The 22,208-nt window shown below is 43.6% G+C and overlaps 1 protein-coding gene across 1 annotated transcript in view; it reads left to right on the top strand.

The window, feature by feature from the left end:
• The window catches only part of usta (uronyl 2-sulfotransferase a), a 47,075-nt gene that overhangs the window by 5,008 nt on the left and 19,859 nt on the right, over positions 1 to 22,208 (top strand). The window contains exon 2 of the mRNA XM_084030827.1: positions 18,451 to 18,494. Coding sequence (XP_083886953.1) covers positions 18,451 to 18,494 — 44 coding nt within the window. The remainder of the gene's footprint in view (positions 1 to 18,450; positions 18,495 to 22,208) is intronic.

Genomic DNA, 22,208 nt, shown 5'->3' with positions numbered 1-22,208 from the left:
AATCAGACAGCGTGTAATTCCCTCTGGGTGGGTAAAACAAGCAGCCCTCCCTGCTGAGCCGAGTCTCGCCGTGCTCTGTTTATTTACCTGCCTCCTTACGTGCATGCCAGCTTGTTTATTGGGTTTAGGGGTCAATAAAGGGATAATACTTTTTACTTGAATAGAAAAGCAAAGAGGATTTAAGACGAAACAAAAGAAGAAATGAGATTGATATTTCATGATTGTCACGAGCCCTTGGTTCTGCATGCGGTGAATGGATTAACACGTTGTCTTTTTAATTAGTTATCATAAATGATGTTGTTTTGCAACCTTATTTTCATATTGCATTATGAAATCGTTTGACAAATAGCTTCATGTAAACCGAGTGATTACATAATAGAAGCAATTAGCATTACCAATTAGCGTCTCCATGCCCGAGAGGCTGCTATTGGCCTCTCCAGAGAGACGGGCAAACACTAAAACAACACAGGGTAATTATCCTCCATTAGTGCATTTGTTTTCACCACACTAAAAGAGAGCAGATGGAAATAAAAATAAGAAAATGACGATGTGCCAACGCTGTTAAACCTCAACTGCTTTTACTGAGCAATGATGGTTATAACCAAAAAGAAATCTTAGATACGTTTGTGGCCGACGGTGTTATGTTTACGGACTCTGCCTTTGATACGTGACTTGGAAGGATTGATCAAATGAACAAGTACAAATAGATACTTCTACAGGTTTGAGATATGGTCAGTTAATGTAAATACACAACGGATGACTTTGAAATATTCTGACAGACATGAAGGTGTTACTTAATTTGCAAATGTGTTCTCAAGTGTAACATCTTTCTCTTTTAATCCAAACTGAAAATAGATTTAAAACTGAGGTATATTAGAGGCGCTTGTAGGTGTATTTTTCAGCCGGGCTGCATTTCTTCATGCTAAGCTAAGCTAACTGACACTCACACATTAACCTCAATAAAATAATCATCTTTTTATACACAACCTGTTAACAGGAGCTTTGCGGGTTCTTGTGGAGTTTGTTACCATTTGACAGAGCTAGGCTAGCTTCCCCAGTCCCTAGTCTTTAAGCTAAGCTAAGCTAGCCATCTGCTAGCTGCAGCCTTCTATTAAACAGGAGTTGTACCAGCCTTCTTATATAACTCTCTGGAGACAAATAAGTGTAATCCCCTAATGATGAACTATTCCCCTAAAAGGTTTTATAGGTGAACTTTATGATGTAACAGTGAGGTATGGTGTTCCACACAGCCCGAAGCTAGAGCCTATTTATTTTCAGCCCGTTGTGCTCCGTATCGTCAAAGAGCACATACACATCAGCTCAGGAAGGGGGTTTGCTTTTAGGGACTATTTTTAAGGGGTTGCCAAGACACTGACGAAGACTGGTTGTGGTGACTTTTATGTTCGCTCCCGTGGCGGTGCGCGAACAAGTGGGTGGCTCGGCGCCCACAGCCGCTGGGTGGTGCCCTGGCTAATGCTTGAAAGACGTGCTGTACATCCCATAATTTAAAAGCTCAGTGCCTGGATAAATAGAGGTCCTGTAAGGAAATTAGGTGTCCGCTTACATCTAAACTGAATGCCCCGTTTTAATTGGCTCTGCTCGTCCTCTAATCTGAATCCGGGGTCCTTTTTCACGACCGGATTAAAAGCCCAATATTTGAAGTTTGCTTTCGTGAGCATGTTTGATTTTTTTGGGGGGGGGGGGGGGGGGTCAGCTGTGACTGGTGTTTTTTTGCCTATTTGGGAGGTTTTCTTTGTTTACTTTGGCGAGTGTGGTAGCACTCCACATTCCTCTGTTTATTGCCACCCAACAGCCAACATGTAGAGCTCTTGTTTCCCTTCCTCTGGCCGCATATGCACTTGTCATCAAACAGCAGGTCTGCACGGCCGCCGAAGTCAAGCAATTATTTTCCAATTTGATTCAACAACTGTTTGACTTTCTTTTTTCTTTTTTTCATCGTAGTCCAGGGTGGCAAACACGCAGCCTCCATCCAAGTAATTGGTTGTTATGGGAGTTGTTAAAAAAGAAACACATTGGCCGGTGGTCGGCGACATACCTTGTTCAAGGAGCTCTGCCTATCTTTGTTCTGACTGAGTTCACCGCAGCTCTGTCTGCTCGCCTCGTTTCACGGCAGTGAAAAAAAATATATGGTGGTTTAAAATAGCAGCTTTAAGTATACGGCAGGGAAGATAGAGCAGCGATGCCCAACCCATGTTGTTAAAACCACAATGTGCTGGTTTTGGGAAATGTATCGCCTTGCACTTTAAAGTTTTATATAGCCCATTCCCTTTCTGGGTTCAGCTGAGTAGAATGATAAAGTGCTGCTGTTTTCTAGATACTTACTCTATTTGTAAAAGTAATTTTACGTATCAGAGTATATCATAACTATTTATAGCGGAGAGAGAATTACAGTATTATTATTAGTGAGGCTTTTAGCTTCTTTTGTGGACTTCAACTTTACTGTTTTGGCTCACTCTCACCGCTCTCATTGGCAGTTTATCCAGATGAGGTAAACAGCTGTTTTCAGGAAAAGTTCTGGTCAACCCAGCGTACGCTACCGACTCAGCACTTAACGGCAGACAAAGTGAGCAACTAGTTGATGAACATGGTGAAGCATCTAAAGGCTAAAGAGCCTGAGATATCAGTCAGGTGGGTGGAGACCAAAAAGAGGTTTAAAGAACAGTGAATATTGTACTTAAATTCTTCAAGTAACCGGAAACATGACTCCAAATAAATGCATGACTAAAGTCATATTCAGGAATATGTTTAATTTATTAACAGGTTGCACGGTTACTAGATATTTCAGTTTTTTCCAGACACCAGGACTGAAACCGAAAGCCAAAGTGGCCTTTCAAAGACATCAGAGGTTGCCTTTTTGTAAAACGATACCAAAACACAGATTATCATTTTCTCCAGTCTTCAGCCTTCATGTGTATGAAGGTCTTTCATCTGGTCCGTTTGCCCAAAAAGCCCTAATCATAACATTTGAAAGGCCAGGATTTACCCTCCACTTCTTTGTACATCCATAGAGATGCCTTTAAAATATCCTCGTTGGTCTCAGATGAAACAGAACTCATTCATGCTCGTTCAGCTGCTGCTCAGTTTACGCAACGTACTGAATCCTTTCAATCAGATGCTGCAAGAAATGACCATACATTCCATTTTTATTTCGCCACCCTGAAAAAAAAAATCCTTTGTTTAGTCTAAGAGCCAGCATGGGTTTTAGTTCTTACTTTATTTATTCTACAAGAAACACTTTTTATTCAAGCTCGAAAGAATGCATTTATTTTTGTTTAGAGAAAAATAGTTTTGACAGAGCCTCTGCACACATATCTGAAGGCCAAGCGAAATAAAGAGGAGAGCGAGACAGATGTCTTCAAGCCCCTTTCCACCCTCTCTGTACAAACAAAGCCTTTATGCAACGAGGCTTTACTTCTACTTGTCACTCAGAAACTCAGCCTGAAGTACTACCTGTCTACTTCAGGCTGTTGTTACACACTTTAAAATGATCAAGTGAGAGACTGAAGTGTAATGTGTGTTTGGATGTATATTCCCCAAAAAACGTGTACGTCAACATTCCAAAATCAGTTTTAAAGGGGCTTTCTAATTAAACGTTATTGAAATAAATAACAATTTCCTTACTTTTCCTTCTCTTTTACTAACTTTAACCGTGGCAATTCTTTTGTTTTTTTTAAATCCTTATGGCATTTCCATTCTCCATCAAAACAGACATCTTATTACAGTATCACAGTCCTTGTAGTAGGTGGAATACTACACTAACTCTCCTTAGAGAATAAAGGTATTTCTTTTCCGGGAGCTTCTTGCCTGGCCTGAGACAGATTAGTGTATTGATGGGGTGGACACTCTGAGGTCGACTTGAAAAGCATTTGAAATGTTCCGATGGAATGTGATCGTCTCCTGTGGAAAGCAAACCTCACCTCGGCCCAAATCTCACACCTCCGTCTCAAAATGTGCTCTCCTCCACTGAAGCCCACCTTTGTCTCCCATCACTTGGCTCTCCTCTTTGATACGCTTGCTTCTCCCTCACAAATTGTGAGGGTTAGTGTTAAAATCCACACCCTGCTATCACCCTGTCAAATTTAGGAGCTCTTCAAGATCCAGACCTGGCTTTTTTTTCTTTGTGTTTACACTCAACAACAGATTCCTCCGGCCAAGACTCGCTGCCGTTCTGAGCTGCAACCGTAACCCCGTATGAATGTTCCGGTCTGCTGGAGGAACCACATTTTCCAGATGTTTCCAGAAGAGACATCTTGAGTGAAAGCGCCACAGTCCAAAGTTAACAAAGTCTTTATCCAAAGACACACAAACGCCCAGATTCCAAGAAGTTATTCTTTTTTTCCCTCGCCCGGTCAAGACTGAGGTTGAGTCCTCATTCTCAGCAGGGGATTGGTTCAGTAGAGGAGACAGCGGGTGTGGTAACTGGTGTTGATTACATGGTTGGAGAGTGATGCGTTGCATTTGACTAGTGTGTGTGTGTGTGTGTGTGTGTGTGTGTGATGGACTGAAACTCAAACGTTTCACTGTAGTTACTTTGTGACCAACCGGAGAGCTTCAGGAATGTAACCCGCCACAATAAACTAGCTTCTTGTAGCTTACATTAACAAGAGGTCAAAGGTCATGTGAGGACCCCGGATAAACCCAACTTGAGGGTTAAAGGTTAACTCTTTGGGGCTGACACTTAAACACACAGTGTCGCTACGACCCCCCCTTGAAAAGCCCTCAGCTCGTCTGGCCCGGTCCGCTGGCCCAGATCCTGCTTGTGTAGAGTTTCCACAGGCCCGGCCCGGAGCCACTTGCCTGCCTCTTGGCCCACCAGCACCTTCCCTGCAGCACCAGTCTAGTTTGGGCTGGGCTGAATCTCTGCCAGTTGGACCTGCCTGTCCTGTAAATTCATCCATCACTGCTGTTATTATTCTTTACCACAATTCCTTACCCTAAGAGTTGCCTACGATAGACTACTTCTTCCTCTCTTTTTTCCATTCTCATCTGTTTCTCTGACAGTTTCTCCCTTTACATCTTCCCGCCGCGTATCTCTCCTCTCACCATTGTCTTCTTTTTTCTCTCCTTCCTCACATTTTCCTTTTCTGGAATTCTGCAGAAAAAAAAAAAATCCAACTAAAATTCTTTCCTGGAGAGCAAACTCTGAGCGAACAGATGCGGCCTTTATGTTGTACACACTGCAGCGTGAACGCACACACACACACACACACACACACACACACACACACACACACACACACACACACCATGCCACTGGGTTTGCATTGGCTATGTGGCGTTGCCAGCTGGATCGTTTGCGTCTCTAATCACGACGTGCCGTTCCATTACATACTCCACCGCAGGATTTCCAAACCACTGTCTCTCTGATCTCCCCTGTATCTTCCGCCGCACGGTCACGTGACCGCGCTCATTGTTTACGCCCGTTTTGATCCGCGGTAGAGAATTCGGCGACCGACAAGTAAACAAGCAGCACCACGTCAGCAACTCCGCAATGCACACTCTCACATTTGTGTATTTTATCCAACGGATTGTGGTACGAAAGCTATGTCTGCTAATTGCAGTCCATTAAAACCCAGCCGTAAATGGCCTCGTCGTACTTGACAGATTTATGTAATCCGTTGGTGTAAAAATGTCTGCTGATTCACCGTCTGAGGGTTTGTGTGTGTTCATGAGTCAAACACGTAGTTGACTAGATTCTCAAAGTACAGTAAGAGATAAAAGACCACAGCCTGTGGGGATTCATTTCCATTTCCATCAGCCAGCCTTTTAAATTCTCTCAGAAAAAAAAAAAAAACCCAGAGTCTCTTAAGAGCAGCTTACCGCAAAATTGGAAACATCTATCTTTTAAATGATCATCATCTATCTTCCCTATGCAAGCGAGTGCCCTTGACTCTCAAGATGCCGCCCCTCACGACTCCTCTCTCTTTCTCGTATGCTTCCCAACAGGTCGTCGTGGCCCTCGCGTGTAGCTCCGTGTCGCCGTGTCTATAATTAGCCGCTCTGTTCTAATGAGGTGTTTCAGAAAAGGCTGCAGCGAACCGCCGACCGCCAGCTAGCGTAGAGGACTAGCCGTAGTAGCCCACATTGCTAAATTAAAGAGCGCCTCCATCTTCAAGGCCACGCTCGCTCAGAGACGGCAGCCCGGTGCGCTTTGGTGAGTAGCAAACATAGAAAACGTTCTGAAAAAAACTTCAGTGCATTTTGTTTGTTTCTGATGCACCACGTTGGATTTATCGTGTGTCTAGTTGAACAAAAGAGCGCCGAAACAAAGCAGTTAACTGCAATGACCACAATGCATTGCCCTTAAATAACAGCACATGATAATGAGAGCCGTCGCCATTTATTTAAAGCTCTGTTATCCATTTGGTAAAAATAGTGTTAAAATCTTCTATAGTAGTTTAATGAGAGAGGCCGATGATTTCAGAGGCATGTTATTGTATATGTTGTATAATTACCGCCACATTAAGTGTTTTATTGCTGTAGATTGAAGTGGAGCTTTTTTAACTTCTGTTTTTTAATCTATTAAAATGTTTAATCCTAAAGGAGAATAACTTTAGCTGCCAAAAAACACAATCTTGATTTAAATTACACAATTAAAGTACCTCAAAAGTATACTTTAGTAAAATTATTAAATGTACAGTAGCGGGAAACCTCCGAGCTATGCCAAGCATCAATGCCCTTATTCATTAAAGCGGAGCCACACTTGGCTCAGTCACATACGTGTGAGTAACGTATGCTAATATAGACTGTGGTGTACAAGTTGCCTCCTGTCTATTTATAAGAGCAAAGGATCCCAGTGGGATCTGAATAAAGGGGGCCAGCAGAAACCTGGTCCGTGTGGGTTATCCTTCCCACCAAACAATTCCCAGCTTCCCCGGCGGCGTTGGAGAGCCACATCGCTTCAACCCAGCTTTCGAGGAGTTTGCGGTCGACATCACAGCTTTGGAATATGAAATGCTTTTCAAAACAGGTGGAAGACGAGGCCGTCCTCCTCCTGCATTGTTTTCTCATTAGCCATGTCCTTTTTCTTTTCCTCCGTCTCTTTATCTGTGTCTCTTCTTCCTGCTGTCCTAACGAGCGGGACAGATTCCTGCTCGTGTATTTATAGGCCGAGCTAAGAGCAACATGACACACTGATTATAGGCCAGCGCAGACCGTCTGAGTCTGTGAACTGTGACTGGCAGCAGATGGACACAAATGGCCACAAATACAGCGGGGGCGAAAGCACGAGCGGTGCTGACTTCTCTGGAATGCCAGTGACATGTTGTGGTTTCGAACGCAACACGTATCCAGCGCTCACTAGGCGTGGATGTGGTTTTTTATGAATTTGTTTTTGTCCTTCACTTTTCACACCTCCTTTTTCACATAAAAAGGTGTGAAGATTAATGCGTGCCAGTCGCGGCTCCCATGAATGAATGCCCGCCATTCAAAGGCAGGCCGCCCGGCCGCGGCCGAGACTTAATCATCACAGCTGCCCCCCGGATGACAATGAGCCGGCCGTCGGACGGTGTTTATGAATGAGAGCCAGTTATATCTCGCCGCCGCCGCTCTCTCTGTGAGCTAGTGTTTGGTCTGGATTTTTTGGACGCCGTGCCCGCGTTTCCGAGAGGCCAGTCAAGGGTGAGAGAGTCTCCCTCACCTTAACGGCGCGGAGCTCTCGCAGGCCCTTCTGTTAGCGTGAATCAACAGCGTTGGCCGCGTGGATGCCGCGTGTTTGCGTTGCGTGTGTACAGTAGCTAAATGTGTGTGGGGGTGAGAGAGGGGGTGATGCTCGGCAGGGTGCCTGTTGGGAGACTACAGTAGAGGGTTTCAGTGGGCCGCCTCTAACCGAGATATACTGCGTAACCCTGCCTCAACAGCACTCCCTCTGCCCCTGATGACAGAAACAGAAGGAATACACTCTGCTGGTACTGTAGGGAAACCCGCATTATGAAGAAAATTAGCTTCCTAACGACCCATAATAGGTGTACAGTATATTACTCCATTGCTTGTGGTTTTGGGGTTGGGTGCCAGTTAGTACTAGACAAAAAAAAAAGTGCAATGGGCAAGGAAAAATTGTGTGCTCAGAAGCTCACTGTGCAACAAGTATGTAGCATTCGCTCATTAGTGCTTCTGTTGGCTTAATTGATCATAACCGCTTAGATTTAACATGTTATATAGCTTAAAGGTTGAGTAGGTGATTCTATTCAGGTACACTTTCTGTTATATTGCTTGAAATCATCATAACATACCGATAGCAATGAATAAATGACGTAAAAAGAAATTAAAAATGTCATCTGTGTTTTTTCCAAAGGACCTACTCTGCCTTTAAGGGTCTATTGTCTATTATAAAGTGGAAATGGGGTCCACCTTGGCAGTGTTATAGGCCCACTTGACTTATATTCTGTTTGTGTAGGAAGCCCAAAATCATGTGTATGCTTTATGTATCATGTATCTTATTATATACTTTGTGTCGAACACCTGCAGAACTCCAGCAGGAGGCTGCTTTGAAGTTCTCAGAAGCTTTCACAGATCTAACTGTCTTTACATGTTCCGCAGCCTGGGCCCCAATCGACCTACAGGTGCTTATTTAATGAGACATACCTCCATTACTTCCGCAATCAAGTCCCTTCAAATATCACGTTACATCTGCTTCCGAAAGCAAAGCTGGCCCAATCCCTCTTATCTTGTTGTTTTATGTTTTTGGATGCGATAATTATTTTTTGCGGTCAAACAGTGCAGACTCTCAGAATATTCTGATGAATGTGATTCACGATGATGTTGGATTAGTTTTTTAAAATGCCCTGATTGCCGCAGTAAGCAGCCTGTTTTCAGAAGGCCTCGTCTATTAATACTTTGCTGTTCTTGGAAGTGAGAGCTGCCATCTGTTGTTTATTGCCTGCTTGTTGGTCTTTGCTCTCTCTCTCTCTGGCCACTGTGGTCCGGTGAAGTGCCAAACGCCTGTCACTGCATTATCACCAAACTGTTCCGACATCGCCACTCCACGTTTCCATTGTTCCCTTCAGTTAAATAAAACATTTTTATTTGTCTATTAAAAACAAAATAATAAAAGAATTGGTTCAGTCGGGATGGTTTTGTAGATGTAGTAAACTCGTTTTGGATTATGCGAGCATTGATACGCGATACCGCGATAACGGCTACTCCAAAAAGTTCTTCTTTAGATCACCAACATGTGTTCAACACATGGCCAATGCACTTTATGTGGCACCTGATGATAGTGGGGGGGAAATAACGTGGTGATGTCATAGGGGGACAAGGTGGTCCGCTGCAGACGCACATCCTGTGGTTTCTGGTAACGGGCACTGTAAAATGAACACACACACACACACACACACGTACATATGTCTCTCACATAAACTCCATACATACGTTAAAATCTGCATATCTCACTCTCGCGTCCAGGTTTTTCCACGCTGTCTTGCACACATCGCGCACATCATGTCCTGAGAGGACTGAAGCACAGAACAAGGGAGTGGCAGCGTCTCTGTCCCTCGGCGGTTCAACCTGGCACTGACCAGCGCTGCAGACCAAGATGGAGCCTGACAGCAGTTTCCGTCGAATGAGTATTTATGTAACAGATGATGCCGGCACAGAGGGCCAGGACTCTACCGCCGTCCGCTGTGTAATTAGTGAGAGGTTTGGGGGTTTCTTCGACTCTGGTTAATGCCCGTGAGAATGCACACGCATCAGGTACATGCACGATATGCACGTTCAGATCTTTTAAATGCTTTTTCTGGCTATTACACATTATTGCAGAAGCACTCCCACAAAGCCTGAGCACACTGATGTGTGCGGAAAAGATTCGCAAACAGGTGGAGAGGGAGAGTCATGGCTTGGAAGTGTTTCATTCTTCCAATTAGGTAAGAAAAATAATACCCAAATATGATTATAATGATGATGTATTAGGAGTATTGAAGTAAAGCAATTATTGCATTCAAATAAATCAACTAGTGGAAAAGTCCCTGGCATTTGGACACGATGTAGCTCAGACAAAAGTTGGCCTCGCTCCCGGTCTGCTTTCCTGTCGGCTGTGACTAGAAGGTACATTTCTGGCTCCTCGAACCTGATTGGTCCTGAGAGCTCAACATGCTCTCAGGACCAATCAGAGCATGTTGCAGCAGAAAAACGCTTTTCGTACATGATGTGCACGCGGCATCAAATTGGTGAAGAAGTTTCTCCGTTTGCATGGCTGTCAGGGCCACCGTATGATTCTGCTGATTGTGATGTGTCTATTTATGAAGCTTCCATTGCTACAGTGATGTTTGGGGTTTAATGCGGAGGCAGTTTTCCTACTTTGTTTTATGTTTTTTCTCTATTTTTACTGTCATAAAGGGTGAGTTACAGTTTATTTGACCAACTAGTATTTACTATTTCCACAGTGGACAGGACTTTTGGGAATTGCTGCCCAAATGATGATGATGATGATGATGATGATGATGATGTTTTTGTTACATAGTTACATAGGCTGTGGCTTTCAGACTTTTAGTTTTTGTGCCCTGGCACATCAGTGTGTGAGTTATTATCTTATCTAATTGTGTAAAAAAGGGAAAATGTGACTTTTGCATTGGAACATATTGCATCACTCTTTTTCTTGTTAAAAGAAAATATTGTAATACATTTTACATTGAATTTGTGGATGTTTCTATGGGAAGTACATTTTTTTTTTCAATCATTTTAATAACCTGAAATCACATCAAATGGACTTGGATGGACAGATATTAATATCCAAAGATCCATTTGTCTTGTGAATTGACAGCCAATGATCGTTTTATGTGTTGTAATAATATCCCGTATGTCTGGAATGGATCGTCCCTCTGCAGAAATCACACCTCTCTGTGTGAAACAGTCCTGTAAACGTCTATTGATGGAGCCCATGAGAAACTCTACTGGACCACAGTCACCCATTGTGTGAGATCTCACTTTCCCCCCCCCCCCGTGAATATACTTTATGACAGAGTTTTTGACTAAGGTTGTCCAATAAGGCCTTTTTCAACTGTAAGTTGCTCATTTCTTTCCATCATTTCACTTTATTTTGTATCTTTAAGTCCCTTTCTCACCCTTCTTCTGTCCCTCACTCCGGTGTGAGGCTCTTTTTATGCTGTCAGTTTGTTCTGCACCATGACGCCGCCGCCGCCGCCGCCGCAGAGACAGACGGAGATTAGATGTTAGATTTGAGATGCGAGGCAAGAAAATAAATAGCTCTCCTGTTTGTCTCGCACATGGTGGAAACTTAGACACATGGACAGGCACATTGTTGCTATTAAAGTTCTGTCATAGCTTATAACAATATACAGAGGAATGCATGCCCCTCCTGTCATCGGCCATAAGACGAGGGGTCTTTCTCACAGCTGGTTGAGCCCCTGGGCCGCCACTTCCTGTCAGGAAGCAATACAATCCCATCACATTCCATAGGCTGCATCCTGCTTAATAATTACAATAATCATAATTGTATTCCTTATTTTCTTTCACGAGCGATCACGTCAGATATCGTCGGGCGGAGGGAAACTGAGAATGGTTTTTCAAGCTGTATGTCAGTACTTTAAGTGTGTGCCAGTTCTACTGTATATACAGAACTGTACTTCTGTGTGTGTGCATGAATCTGTGCTTCCTGGTGGAATCATTATGGGGAGTTTTTTCTTCTGTTAAAGGCATTTCAGGCCGTTGAGGAAGCTCTTGGTGCCAATTTATCTTCTTCTGCTGATCTGTGCAGAGAGCACACAAACTGATTTGATAGCAATTGGTTCCTGTTTCCCTCTCCCCGTCCGTCACCCTTCCCCTCGCCGTCCCTCCCACCTGACTTTCTTTTCTTTTCATTTCCTCGCCGCGCTGCAGCAACTGCTTTCCCTGACTTTTCTGTCACATGACGAACCCAGAGGAATTCTGGACCTCTGTAGTAAATCACCAGCTCTTTCTGATTCCTCCTTCATATGGTGCTTTTTTTTTTTTTTGTCTTCCCCCTTACCTCCGTTGCTCCCGGTGTGCCTCCTCCCACACACACACACACACACACACACACACACACACACACACACACACACACACACACACACACACACACACACAAAGGGTCCCGCAGGGCAGACCTTCTGCATGTGTGTCAGTTATCTGAAACTGTATAGACATTCTTTTAATTTTAAAAATCCGCAAACTGCAAGGAAATAGAGGAGCCGACTGGTTAAAGGAATAGTTTGACATTTTAGGAAATAGATGCATTTGTTTTCTTGCCAGCAGCAGATTAGCTTAGCTTAGCTTAGCTCAGCATAAAGACAGGAAACATGGGGGAACAGCTAAAGTCATACCAGCACCTTTAACTCAATGAAATCAGAAGTGCATGGAGGCGTATTTTATTCAGCTATCTAACAGAGCGACGCTATGCTAAGCTACATTTAGCATGATGGTCTCATCAAACTATCAACAAGAAAGCTGATGAGTGTATTCCCCCGAAATGTCCAACTGTTCCTTTAAGTTGTGATTCACTATCACGTGGCCTCATTCCAGCTCCTCGCAGATGTTTTCATGCCTGTGTGTTTCATGTGCGTGTCCTCGGCGGCGGCGGGGGCAAAGCGTGCTGCTCTGTGCAACTGTGATAGAGCACATTGCAGGTCTTCCAGATTCCGAGCTTCCTCGGTGGCTGCACGCACATCCGAGCATGAAACCTAAAGCAAGCAGATAGCCGACGGGTGCTCCGTGTCAAATCACACACAGCGCAGGATTAAGGACTCCACAAACATTTGTATGTTTGTGTGTGTGTATGTGTGTGTGTGTGTGTGTGTGTGTCCACGCTCGGCTCTTAATGGCGGGTTTTGAGTTGGTTCAAAGGAGGCAGAAAAGAAGCCTTCGTGGCGGAGATGAAACGCCAGAAATACACGTTCACCAACAGTGAAAATATCTGGTTTGGGGATGATTGTGCAGCCAGGCGTGAGTGTGCAGCCAGATGTATCTATAGCATGCCTCGTTTCTGACTCAGCAGCATGATGGAGTCCTAAAACAAGGGTGCTTGCAGTTCCCACAACCGGCTTGTTTTCAACATTGTCCTGATGAAAGGAGTTATAATAACACATCGTTATCCTTTTTGTATTTACAACTCCTGTATCCTTCTATCTGGCTAATGGTTACCAGTTAAACCTCAAGGGTGACGGTTCCAATCAGATATTTATGGCATTTCACAAGAAAGTCATTATTTCGGTAAGCACTAGTTTCTGTATAGATGATGAAAAGGAGGGGGGGGGGATAAACATTCTTGCGTTGCCAAAAAAGTAGATCCTTTCAAAGAAGTGATTTGGTTCGGTCGAGGCTCAAGGCCAAGGAGGCTGTACTGTAAACAAACAATTAAAGCGGGGTGTTTGTCTGGCTTCTCTCACTCAGGCAGAACCTTCTGTCCCGGTCGCAGCCGAGGAGCCAAGGTGGCTGTAAACTTACTGTGTGTGTGCATGTGTGTGTATATATATATATATATATATATATATGTCAAAGACTTGATGACACAATAATGGACCCGCCTTTCTATAGCACTTTTCTAGACTTTTCCACCCCTCATAATGTGTATTTATGGAAAGAATGCAATGAAAATATCCACAAATTAGGTTTCAAGAGTTCAAAACTTCACTTGCAGATGTTCTAACAAACTGCAGTCAAGGGAGCTGCAGCGTGCAGACCTTCATCGATATTGTCTTTGCTGTGTTGTTTTGGGTCGGGCACCTGCCTCCAGCGTTTTATGGGACACTTCCAGTTGTGCACATTTGTCAGGAGTGGTGGTTGTGTGTTGATGCGGGGCCCAGCCATTATTCTATCACGCATTGCACATCTGGATCTGGATTTATTTTTATTTATTTATTTGTTTTTACTCAAAACATATTTTCTTTGTTCTGGAGTGTTGCTGACATCATTTGCCCTTTTCTCCGGAATGTGCCACATGCTTTTCATAAAACACACAACAATGCTTTGGAATAATGTTAGAGCTCCTGTGCTCTCGGGGACAGCATGCAGTTTATCAGAAATCCATGACAGCATCACATCCTGATTACCAATATTGTCTGATTCTTTCTCATAATTCGGGGCAAATATTGACACGACGACCTACAAGATTTCACAGAGGAAGAGCATTCGACGGATGAGTGGTTACTTCCTCTACTTTGGCTGCCTGGCGTCAGACATCTATTAGAGTTTCAACTTTTTTTTGCACAATTTTCTACTTCATGGCTCATTTCTTCATTTCAAAGCTCGATTTGCGGAGGCAGTCGGTGCTCATAGACTGTGTGACAGCCTGCCAGATGGATTAGAGTCTTGCAAGGTCAAACCTCATACCTGTTTTTGTGTACTGCCGAGGAAAAATGCGAAGCCACATCGGTCCCAAGAGCAACACCCGATGTACTTTGCTCACCTAAATGAAATTGATTATACTGCAAAAACACCGTGTGATTTGATTCTTAAAGTGATGGAAATCCTTTTCCCTGTAGCTTTAGATCCAGGAAGTCTGCAGCACCATGACTTGTGGCTTTTAACCGGGTGATTCTACCCTTCATACTCTTCCCTCACTTGATTTTATTCACTTTGCTTCACATTCAGAGACATCAAATGACCCAGTCGGCGTCTGGAAGATCAGTCCACTTTGTCAAGTGTGAAATCCCAACTTTTCTGAGATGCACAGCTGGTTTAAATACAGAGCTGATCATGTAGCAAAACATGCACGATTTGATTCACCATTCGAGTCACTCCCGTTTCCTCTTTTCCTCACACTGGAAATGATTCATCATTACTTTTCCACCAGAGTCGGAGTTGCTCTGCTGGGTCATCACTTCAGCGGTACAATCCCTGTTATACAGGATACACGGTGGCGTCCACAAATGACATGCTGACAGTCATCCCGCCGCCTGCCAATGTGCATGCATCTGCGTCGTCCCACTCCCTTTCTGAAACCAAAATTTCAGGGGAGCTAGGGAGTCCACAAATTAGTTTCCCCAGCAGGTTTTGGTCTTTCGGGCACCTGCAATAACACGCGGCCTTTTTTTTCTATTTATATCACAACGCTGTCTGACCATTGTTGATCCTCCAGCGACTGAGGCGTGATGCGGAGCAGGGCGTAGTGGGTGGAGACCCTGACCCGGAGCTTAACTCCCTTCTGTAATTAGGTAAAGCGACGGGTCTTAAGAGGGGCCACTCCCTCGCTCCAAATCAAAGGGTTGGGTGACCACACACACACATTTCACAGACAAACACCCACAGAAGGCCTCGAATGTAACATGTACACCCTGACTCTGTTTGTGTATGCTCCCTGTTATGGCCCAAATGTTTTGTGAGGACTGTAACCATAGACATGTGTCTAGTTTAACTGGGTGTGTTTCACACAGCTGGATCAGGCGGGAGTTATGTAATCTTCAACTGCAGTGAGGAGATGAGATCGCTATTCGCCGGTCCACCCCGACACCCCTTTCACACTTTGGAAGGCGAACACCTTCTACCTCGGTAGCTACAGAAGGATGTGGTTCAGGATGAGAGTTTAGTCTTGGACATTCCAGCTCTGTAGCCTTCCGTCGCGTCCCGCAGAAAAAAGCCCTATAGTGCTATCTTCTTGGCCGTATTCTCAGCAGCCATTCCTGTGTGTTTCCCCCCTCCCACCTCGGGGGCCTATTCTGGGATGTGTTCTTTCCTAAACTCTACTTAGCTAGGTCGCCAGTTTCACGAAGCAAAAGTGGTCTACGCTCTAAATACATGTTTATAACATTCCCAAACTTTGCTGTAGCATTCCTCACGCAGGCCAAAACTACAAGAGCCTGGAGGAATTGTTCTGGGGACGAAGCCCAATGGGTTACTCTAGAGCAAATATAGGTATCGCTAAACAGTGCACAGTTTTCTTTGCAGCTCGCCGTGCCAAAGAATGTGGCCTGTGACGGTATTCTGCTCAATACGGCACAGTTTCACCTTTTTCAACATCACAGTTCACTTTTATTCCAGACCTCGGAATTTGTTTTCCACGTCTCCGATTAGTTTTTTCTTCCAGTGAAGATGTCAATCATCCCTCACTTTATGTCTCGGTTCGATTATATTGTATAAACTATATATTATAGTCGCTGTTTTCGCCTCAATGTATGCACCTTAGTCACCAAGACTAATTCCTCATTGGTATAAAGTCCTTCTTGGCAATAAATATGTTTCTGATTCTGATTCTGATTCTGATTCTGATTCTGATTCTGATTCTGATAGGGACTTCCTGTGTTGTGATTACACATTTGCTTTGTTGTCCTTGAAATATGCAAGAAAAATAGCGTGCGATAGATTCCCCTCATCAGATTCCAAATCAAATATCTCGTGGGATGTTTTAATCGTGCAGAAAATCCCATGTTGGGCAATAATCAGCTTCACAGAGTTTCACATTTTGTTCTAATCACATCCTTTAATATTTCATCTTGTACAGTTTCACTTGCATGTGTTGTTCTGAAAATCATAAAACACATTGATTTGTGGAGACGTCTTGCTGTGCAGAATTGTAGCCTTTTATCTGATACAGTTTTTTGTCATGAAGACAGACCCGCTGCAGATGTATTGTGGGGGTGGAAATGACGCACACTTGCAAAATGTAGTGATTCCTAATTAGCGAGGGTTGTATGTAGCAACACCACCGCTATGTGCTCGAACCGTTCTGGATGTTTGTTTTGAGACTTTTTAGAAGTCCGTGATTGAAAAATAAAAGTACTACTGATTCATGGTGTTCATCTGGCAGTATTGATGTGATAATTGTTCTTAGGAATAGTTATGCAGCTGCTGTTAGTCAGAGGCGAGTCCACGGATCTTGTGACACAGTAATCCAATTAACCATTTAGCTACAGGCCCATGCATAGCTACACTCCGGTTAGCTTCTCCTTCAGTCACTCACATACACACACACACACACACACACACACACACGTACACACACACACACGTACACAAACACACACACACACACACGTACACAAACACACAGCAAACGAAACAAGCATGCGGATGTTCAGAAAGGACACTGACCTTAGTTTCATTGGAAATTCTCTTGAATTCTCTTGAATTTCACTTCTTACTTACATTAGTTAACCCTCTAGTGCCACATTCACATCATGTTCATACTAGTGAACTAGTAAAATATAATTCCTATATATTTGTATAAACCGATGGTACAGTTTTGTGGGCTGTGGCCTGTTTTGGAATTTAAATATTTCTTCACAACGCCAAAGTCTCCCTTGAAAGTGTCATCTCAGATCCGGAGACAAAGGAGTGAATGAGTGTAGTATACTGTAAAGAAGGTTCATTTTGCTCTCTCTGTGGGTGGTGGGGGTGGAGGACAGCTGTCAGCTTTTACGACCCTCGTCCCCTGGAAAAATTGAGTTCCCATCCCTGATCCCAAAATGCTAATGAGAAGCACACGCGGGATTCGGTGAACTGGTGGCGGTGGAATGGTGGTGGGGGGGATGGTCGTCCGTGATGGATGACAGAGGAACGAGCAGAGATGTCTGCATCCTCGTCCTGCCGTGACCTCAGATGCTGCAAACCTCCATCGGCATTCTTCAGCCGTGTCAGTGTTTATAAATGAATATAATGAATTAATGAGCCACAACACACACGGAGAGTCAAGCAGATGCTACGGCGACTGCAGTGTGTGTACATGAGTTTGGGATATTGTAAGAAAGCCAAACAGAGGCAGATTGGATCTCAGCGTAACACTTATTATTCAAAGCATACACACACACCACTATATCAACAGTAAAAGCATGCGACGATATCTTTAAGTGTGTGCCAATGTGTGTTGACAGACATAAGGAGAGATTGTTCCCTTGTAATATTTCTTCTCTTTATAGCTTTTTCTCCAGCCGTGAATGATGTCCGTTGTTCCCTCGGCCCCAGAGTGTTTGCTTATGTACTGTGAAAAGACGTGGTGACGTCCCCGGGCTTAATGCTGTCTTCTGTGGGTGACTGTGACGGAGGGTGACACCTGTTGTTTAGAGCGGCTTCTGAAACTGTGGCACACTGGAGAAAAAAAAAAGATTAACTCAGATGGTAAAGATACACAGGAAGGAAAGAGAAAAACAAATTTAATTGAAAGAGGTTGGGGATGTGAACTCTTGTCTAGTTTCCAAAGTGGGACCTTTAACAAGACGCCCATCGGCTCATCAGAAAACCCCCAAAAATGGTTTAATTTGGACACAAATGCGTTATTAAAGTAAGTAAATTGTTGAACTGAGAAGTGCAAAGAAATGACTTTGATTCATGTTCTTTGGGGAACTCTCTTCACACTGTTCGGGGTTCTCAACCATACACTTACATGGACTGATGAAGCTGTTTTTGATGCTCGTCATTCTTTCTAGCTCTGATGTTTGAGTCCTCTGGTCTCTGTGAAAGGAACTTTTTTGTACTTTGCTTTTGTCACAATCCTAACATGCACTTTCTCTTTGTTCTCTGCAGGTGAATCCACATATCTAGATGACCACGGACCTCCTGCTCCAAGAGTAAGTCTTCCTCTATACCTCTCTGTTTCACTTCCCGTTTCACTCCTCCTCTTTTCCCCCCCTTTTGACCTTTCCTTTCCCCTCCCACCTCTCCGCCTCTCTCTGATGTGCTGCCCTGTGTTTTCCACGCCAGTTCAGTCCAGCCAGGATAAGGGTTAGGTCTGTGTGAAAGATCTGCGTGCAAACTCTCCCTAAATACCAACTAGACCTGGCTTCAGTGCTACAGTAATACTCACACACACACACACACACACACAGCGCTGACACAGAGGCCTTGTATTCAGGCAGCTGCACGTCTGTATGACCGTCTCTCCTCTATGCTCCCTCTTTCTCTCCCTGCCAACTTCTTTCTTCCTCTGTCTGTTCCTTGTTCATTATCTCCTTCTTGAATCAATCACCCCCTTATTTTCACCTCCTTTCTCACCTATCTGACCCCCCCCCACCACCCTTCCCGTTGTGATTGAAGAGTGGGTTTTTTCCTGGTTGGGGCGTAGCGTTGAGCTAGTAGCTAACTTGACACTTTCCATTTCACTCTGTGACGGATTGGTTTGCGGCTGATATGAACAGCTGTTCTGTTTGATCCACATCTGGGCTCGACTGTTTAGATTTGATTTGGCCGCCGAGCCAAACCAGACGACCGCAGCGCTCGCTTCAACGCTGATACCGGCGGAGCAGTTTGCGTTACGGCGGGCTCATGCGACGTGGGTTTACTTGACGCGTGCTGCCGACGCCAAGCTCACAACGTTATATGAGCTCGTAGAAATTTAACAGAAATGAAGTCTAATAAACGGAATACTTTCCACCATTTTCCATTGCGCTAAAAGCTGAGATTGCGACAGCTTGACTGTGTCCTGAGGCCATTCTGAACCAGTGTTTACATATTTTTTACACAAACACAGAAGCTCTGGAATCCATTTTGAATTTATTGGAGGCTGATGAAGACGAATTTACTCTATGATTAATTTCTGTAGCTTTTGAATAATCATGTTCCTTTCTAAAGCTGTTTAATAATTACAGCCGAGACATTCATCACCTCGAAGATTTGTACTCAACATCAGAGTTGATAATACATCCGTCTGGATCACCTCTAGCTGTCGGCTCACAACTGTTATTTTGCTCGTAATATTCCCTCTCAGGCTACGTGGTTGTCCTATCAGGAGACTTGTAGGAGCTCTGCACAACCTGAAGATCTGCAAACACTATTCAGGCTTGTATAATTTCATCTTTAATAATTACAGTGAATATTCTCCTAAAGGAGTCTGGAATTGACCATCACTATAATAAATAAGGCAGTAAAGTTGAGTAAAGATGCAAATACGACATCATCAACACCTTAATGTGATTTGAAGAATAAATGACCCAGTAATTTACATACAATATAGACTATTATTATTTTGAAATCAATCAACTAATTTTTTTTCCACTCTGGTTTCACGACTTTGAAATGTTAGTCTCTTTACAAAGTACCACGAGGCGGCCTGCGATTATAGATTATACTGATTGATTCCGTCGCTGCCGGACGGACGATGCTGATGTCAACCCGCGTCTCTCATTATCTTGCTGTCGGTGTCCTGCTGCAGCTGAGCGGCCGAGGCGGGTCTCATGGACGTGCGTGCACGCAGGGAGCCTGAGGTTCTGGGTAAATGTAGGGGGAAAGATTAGAAATGGAGTTGAAAGCTCAACGTAAATGAAAGCTCGTGGAAAAACCACGCAGCTCTCAGAATAGAGAACAGAGAGCCTTTATGTGTACGGATGCATGGCAAGAATGTACCCTCTACATTTTACACGTGTGTGAAATGTCTACATTTCATTTTACATCTTAAACGGAGCATTTTTATAGCTGCTATAGTTTGATATTTATTTTGAAATGTTGAATTCTGATCTAAAGAATGACGACAGTGAAGCTGAAATGTCTTTGAAGACCGAGTGAAGCATGTTGGAGAAGTTTTGATGATGTTGTGAGTTCATACTTTCCAGATATTATCCTAATGCTCTTTGCGAGTTTGGCACATTATTAGTCATCCAACAAAAGCATTTCGATCTCCGTTCGTCACACGCATTAAGTATTCTGCCCGAGTGTAAAGGAGCCTGAGGAAATGTAGTCAGAGTTTCCCCCCATTTCCTCTCCGTCCATTGAAAGTCAATTCATCTTAATTCACGTAAACAACTCGGCTGTCACAGCTACTTAGAGCAGTGAGACCCCCGCGCTCCTTCTCAGGGTGGAGGAGTGGAGACGAGAGGCTGGATCATTAATGACAGGAAGTGCTGAGACTCTGCTGTGCCCCCGACCGAAGCCTCAACACGCTGTTCTCCGCCCAGCGTGGGATGAGCAGTTGATAACGGAGAGTAATGAAGCCCAGGGCAGTGTTGGCAGTGACGTACCGGTTCCCAGGAAAGATGAATGAGTGTGTGCGTGCTGTGGTGGTCCCGGCGTGCGGCAAACCAGGACACGTCGAATTTGCTGTCTTGTGATTGGAGGAGACGGGAATCTGTTCATGTGCTGCAGAGATGTTTAATTAAATATTAAAAAAAAAAATGCAGGCTAGAGCCCGACCGATAAAGGATTTTGAAGGCCGATACCGATACAAACGGATTTAAAAATCCGATATTGCGATATTTTTTATTTGAAAAACGCTTAACAAAACATTAACAGATTTCCCTAACATTAGTTATTTGTAGTTATTTATGAGTCTTCACTAAAATAATATGATAATGCAGTTTAAAAATTATTAATATTTATTTTATTGTCACAACGGAACAGAGGAACATCAGAATATATTAAAGTTCTGATAAATAAAATGTATAAAAATACAAACTTAAGATATAAAAGTCCTTTGAACAAAAACACAATAACAACAACAACCAAACACAAAGTTACCAGTATTAAAAGACTTCATAAATATAACTTAAAACAAAACTGGAGACAAATTCTGTTAAGTTCTATAAGGGTGTTTCGTACGTTTTTATTTTACTTTTAAAATATTCATTTATCGGCCATTATAAATGCTGATACCGATAGTTTGGAAAATGCCTAATATCGGCTGATAATATCGGCCCGCCGATATATTGGTCATGCTCTAATGCAGGTACTATTTCCTGATTCCATGCATTAAACCTGTTACCATGTTGCCTCACCAGAGTAACGACTTCATGACTCCTCTTGCTTTTGCCAGTTTATGGATATATTGGAATGATGGCACAGACATGTTCATCAGTGTGTTAAAGCTAAGCTAAGCTAGACTAAGCTGTGACACCATAATTAAGTGAATAAACACAGTATAGGATTTCTACTTTTGCCGTTTCACTGGCATTTTTCTCCTTCAGATAGTATCGTGATACATATCGTAGATGATTTCTTGCAATATATCGCTGTATCGCGATATCATCGTTATCACGGGCCATGATATTGTGATATTATCGTATCGTGAGTAACTCTGTGATTCCCAGTGTCACTAGTTCATGTATGTCTTTTGGACCAATGTCACATCTGAGAATGTCTCCAAAGAGAACGGAGCATTCGGAGGATTTGGTGCCATGGCAGAGCGTTAGAAAAGAAAAGGGACGCTGACGAACAAATAGAAGAGAGTGAGTGGAAGAGGAAATGTCTACTCATCTTCTCAATGAGCTGTAAATACCACGACAACAGTTTGACTATGGAGTCGGAGCGCTCCGATCCGACTCCATGGGGAAAAAGCAGCCCTGTTAAGTATTTAT

The sequence above is a fragment of the Eutrigla gurnardus genome (assembly GCF_963514095.1).
Source record: "Eutrigla gurnardus genome assembly, chromosome: 16".
Lineage (NCBI taxonomy): Eukaryota > Metazoa > Chordata > Actinopteri > Perciformes > Triglidae > Eutrigla > Eutrigla gurnardus.
The sequence above is the reverse complement of the archived record's forward strand: the minus strand, read 5'-3'. Positions and strand labels throughout refer to the sequence as shown.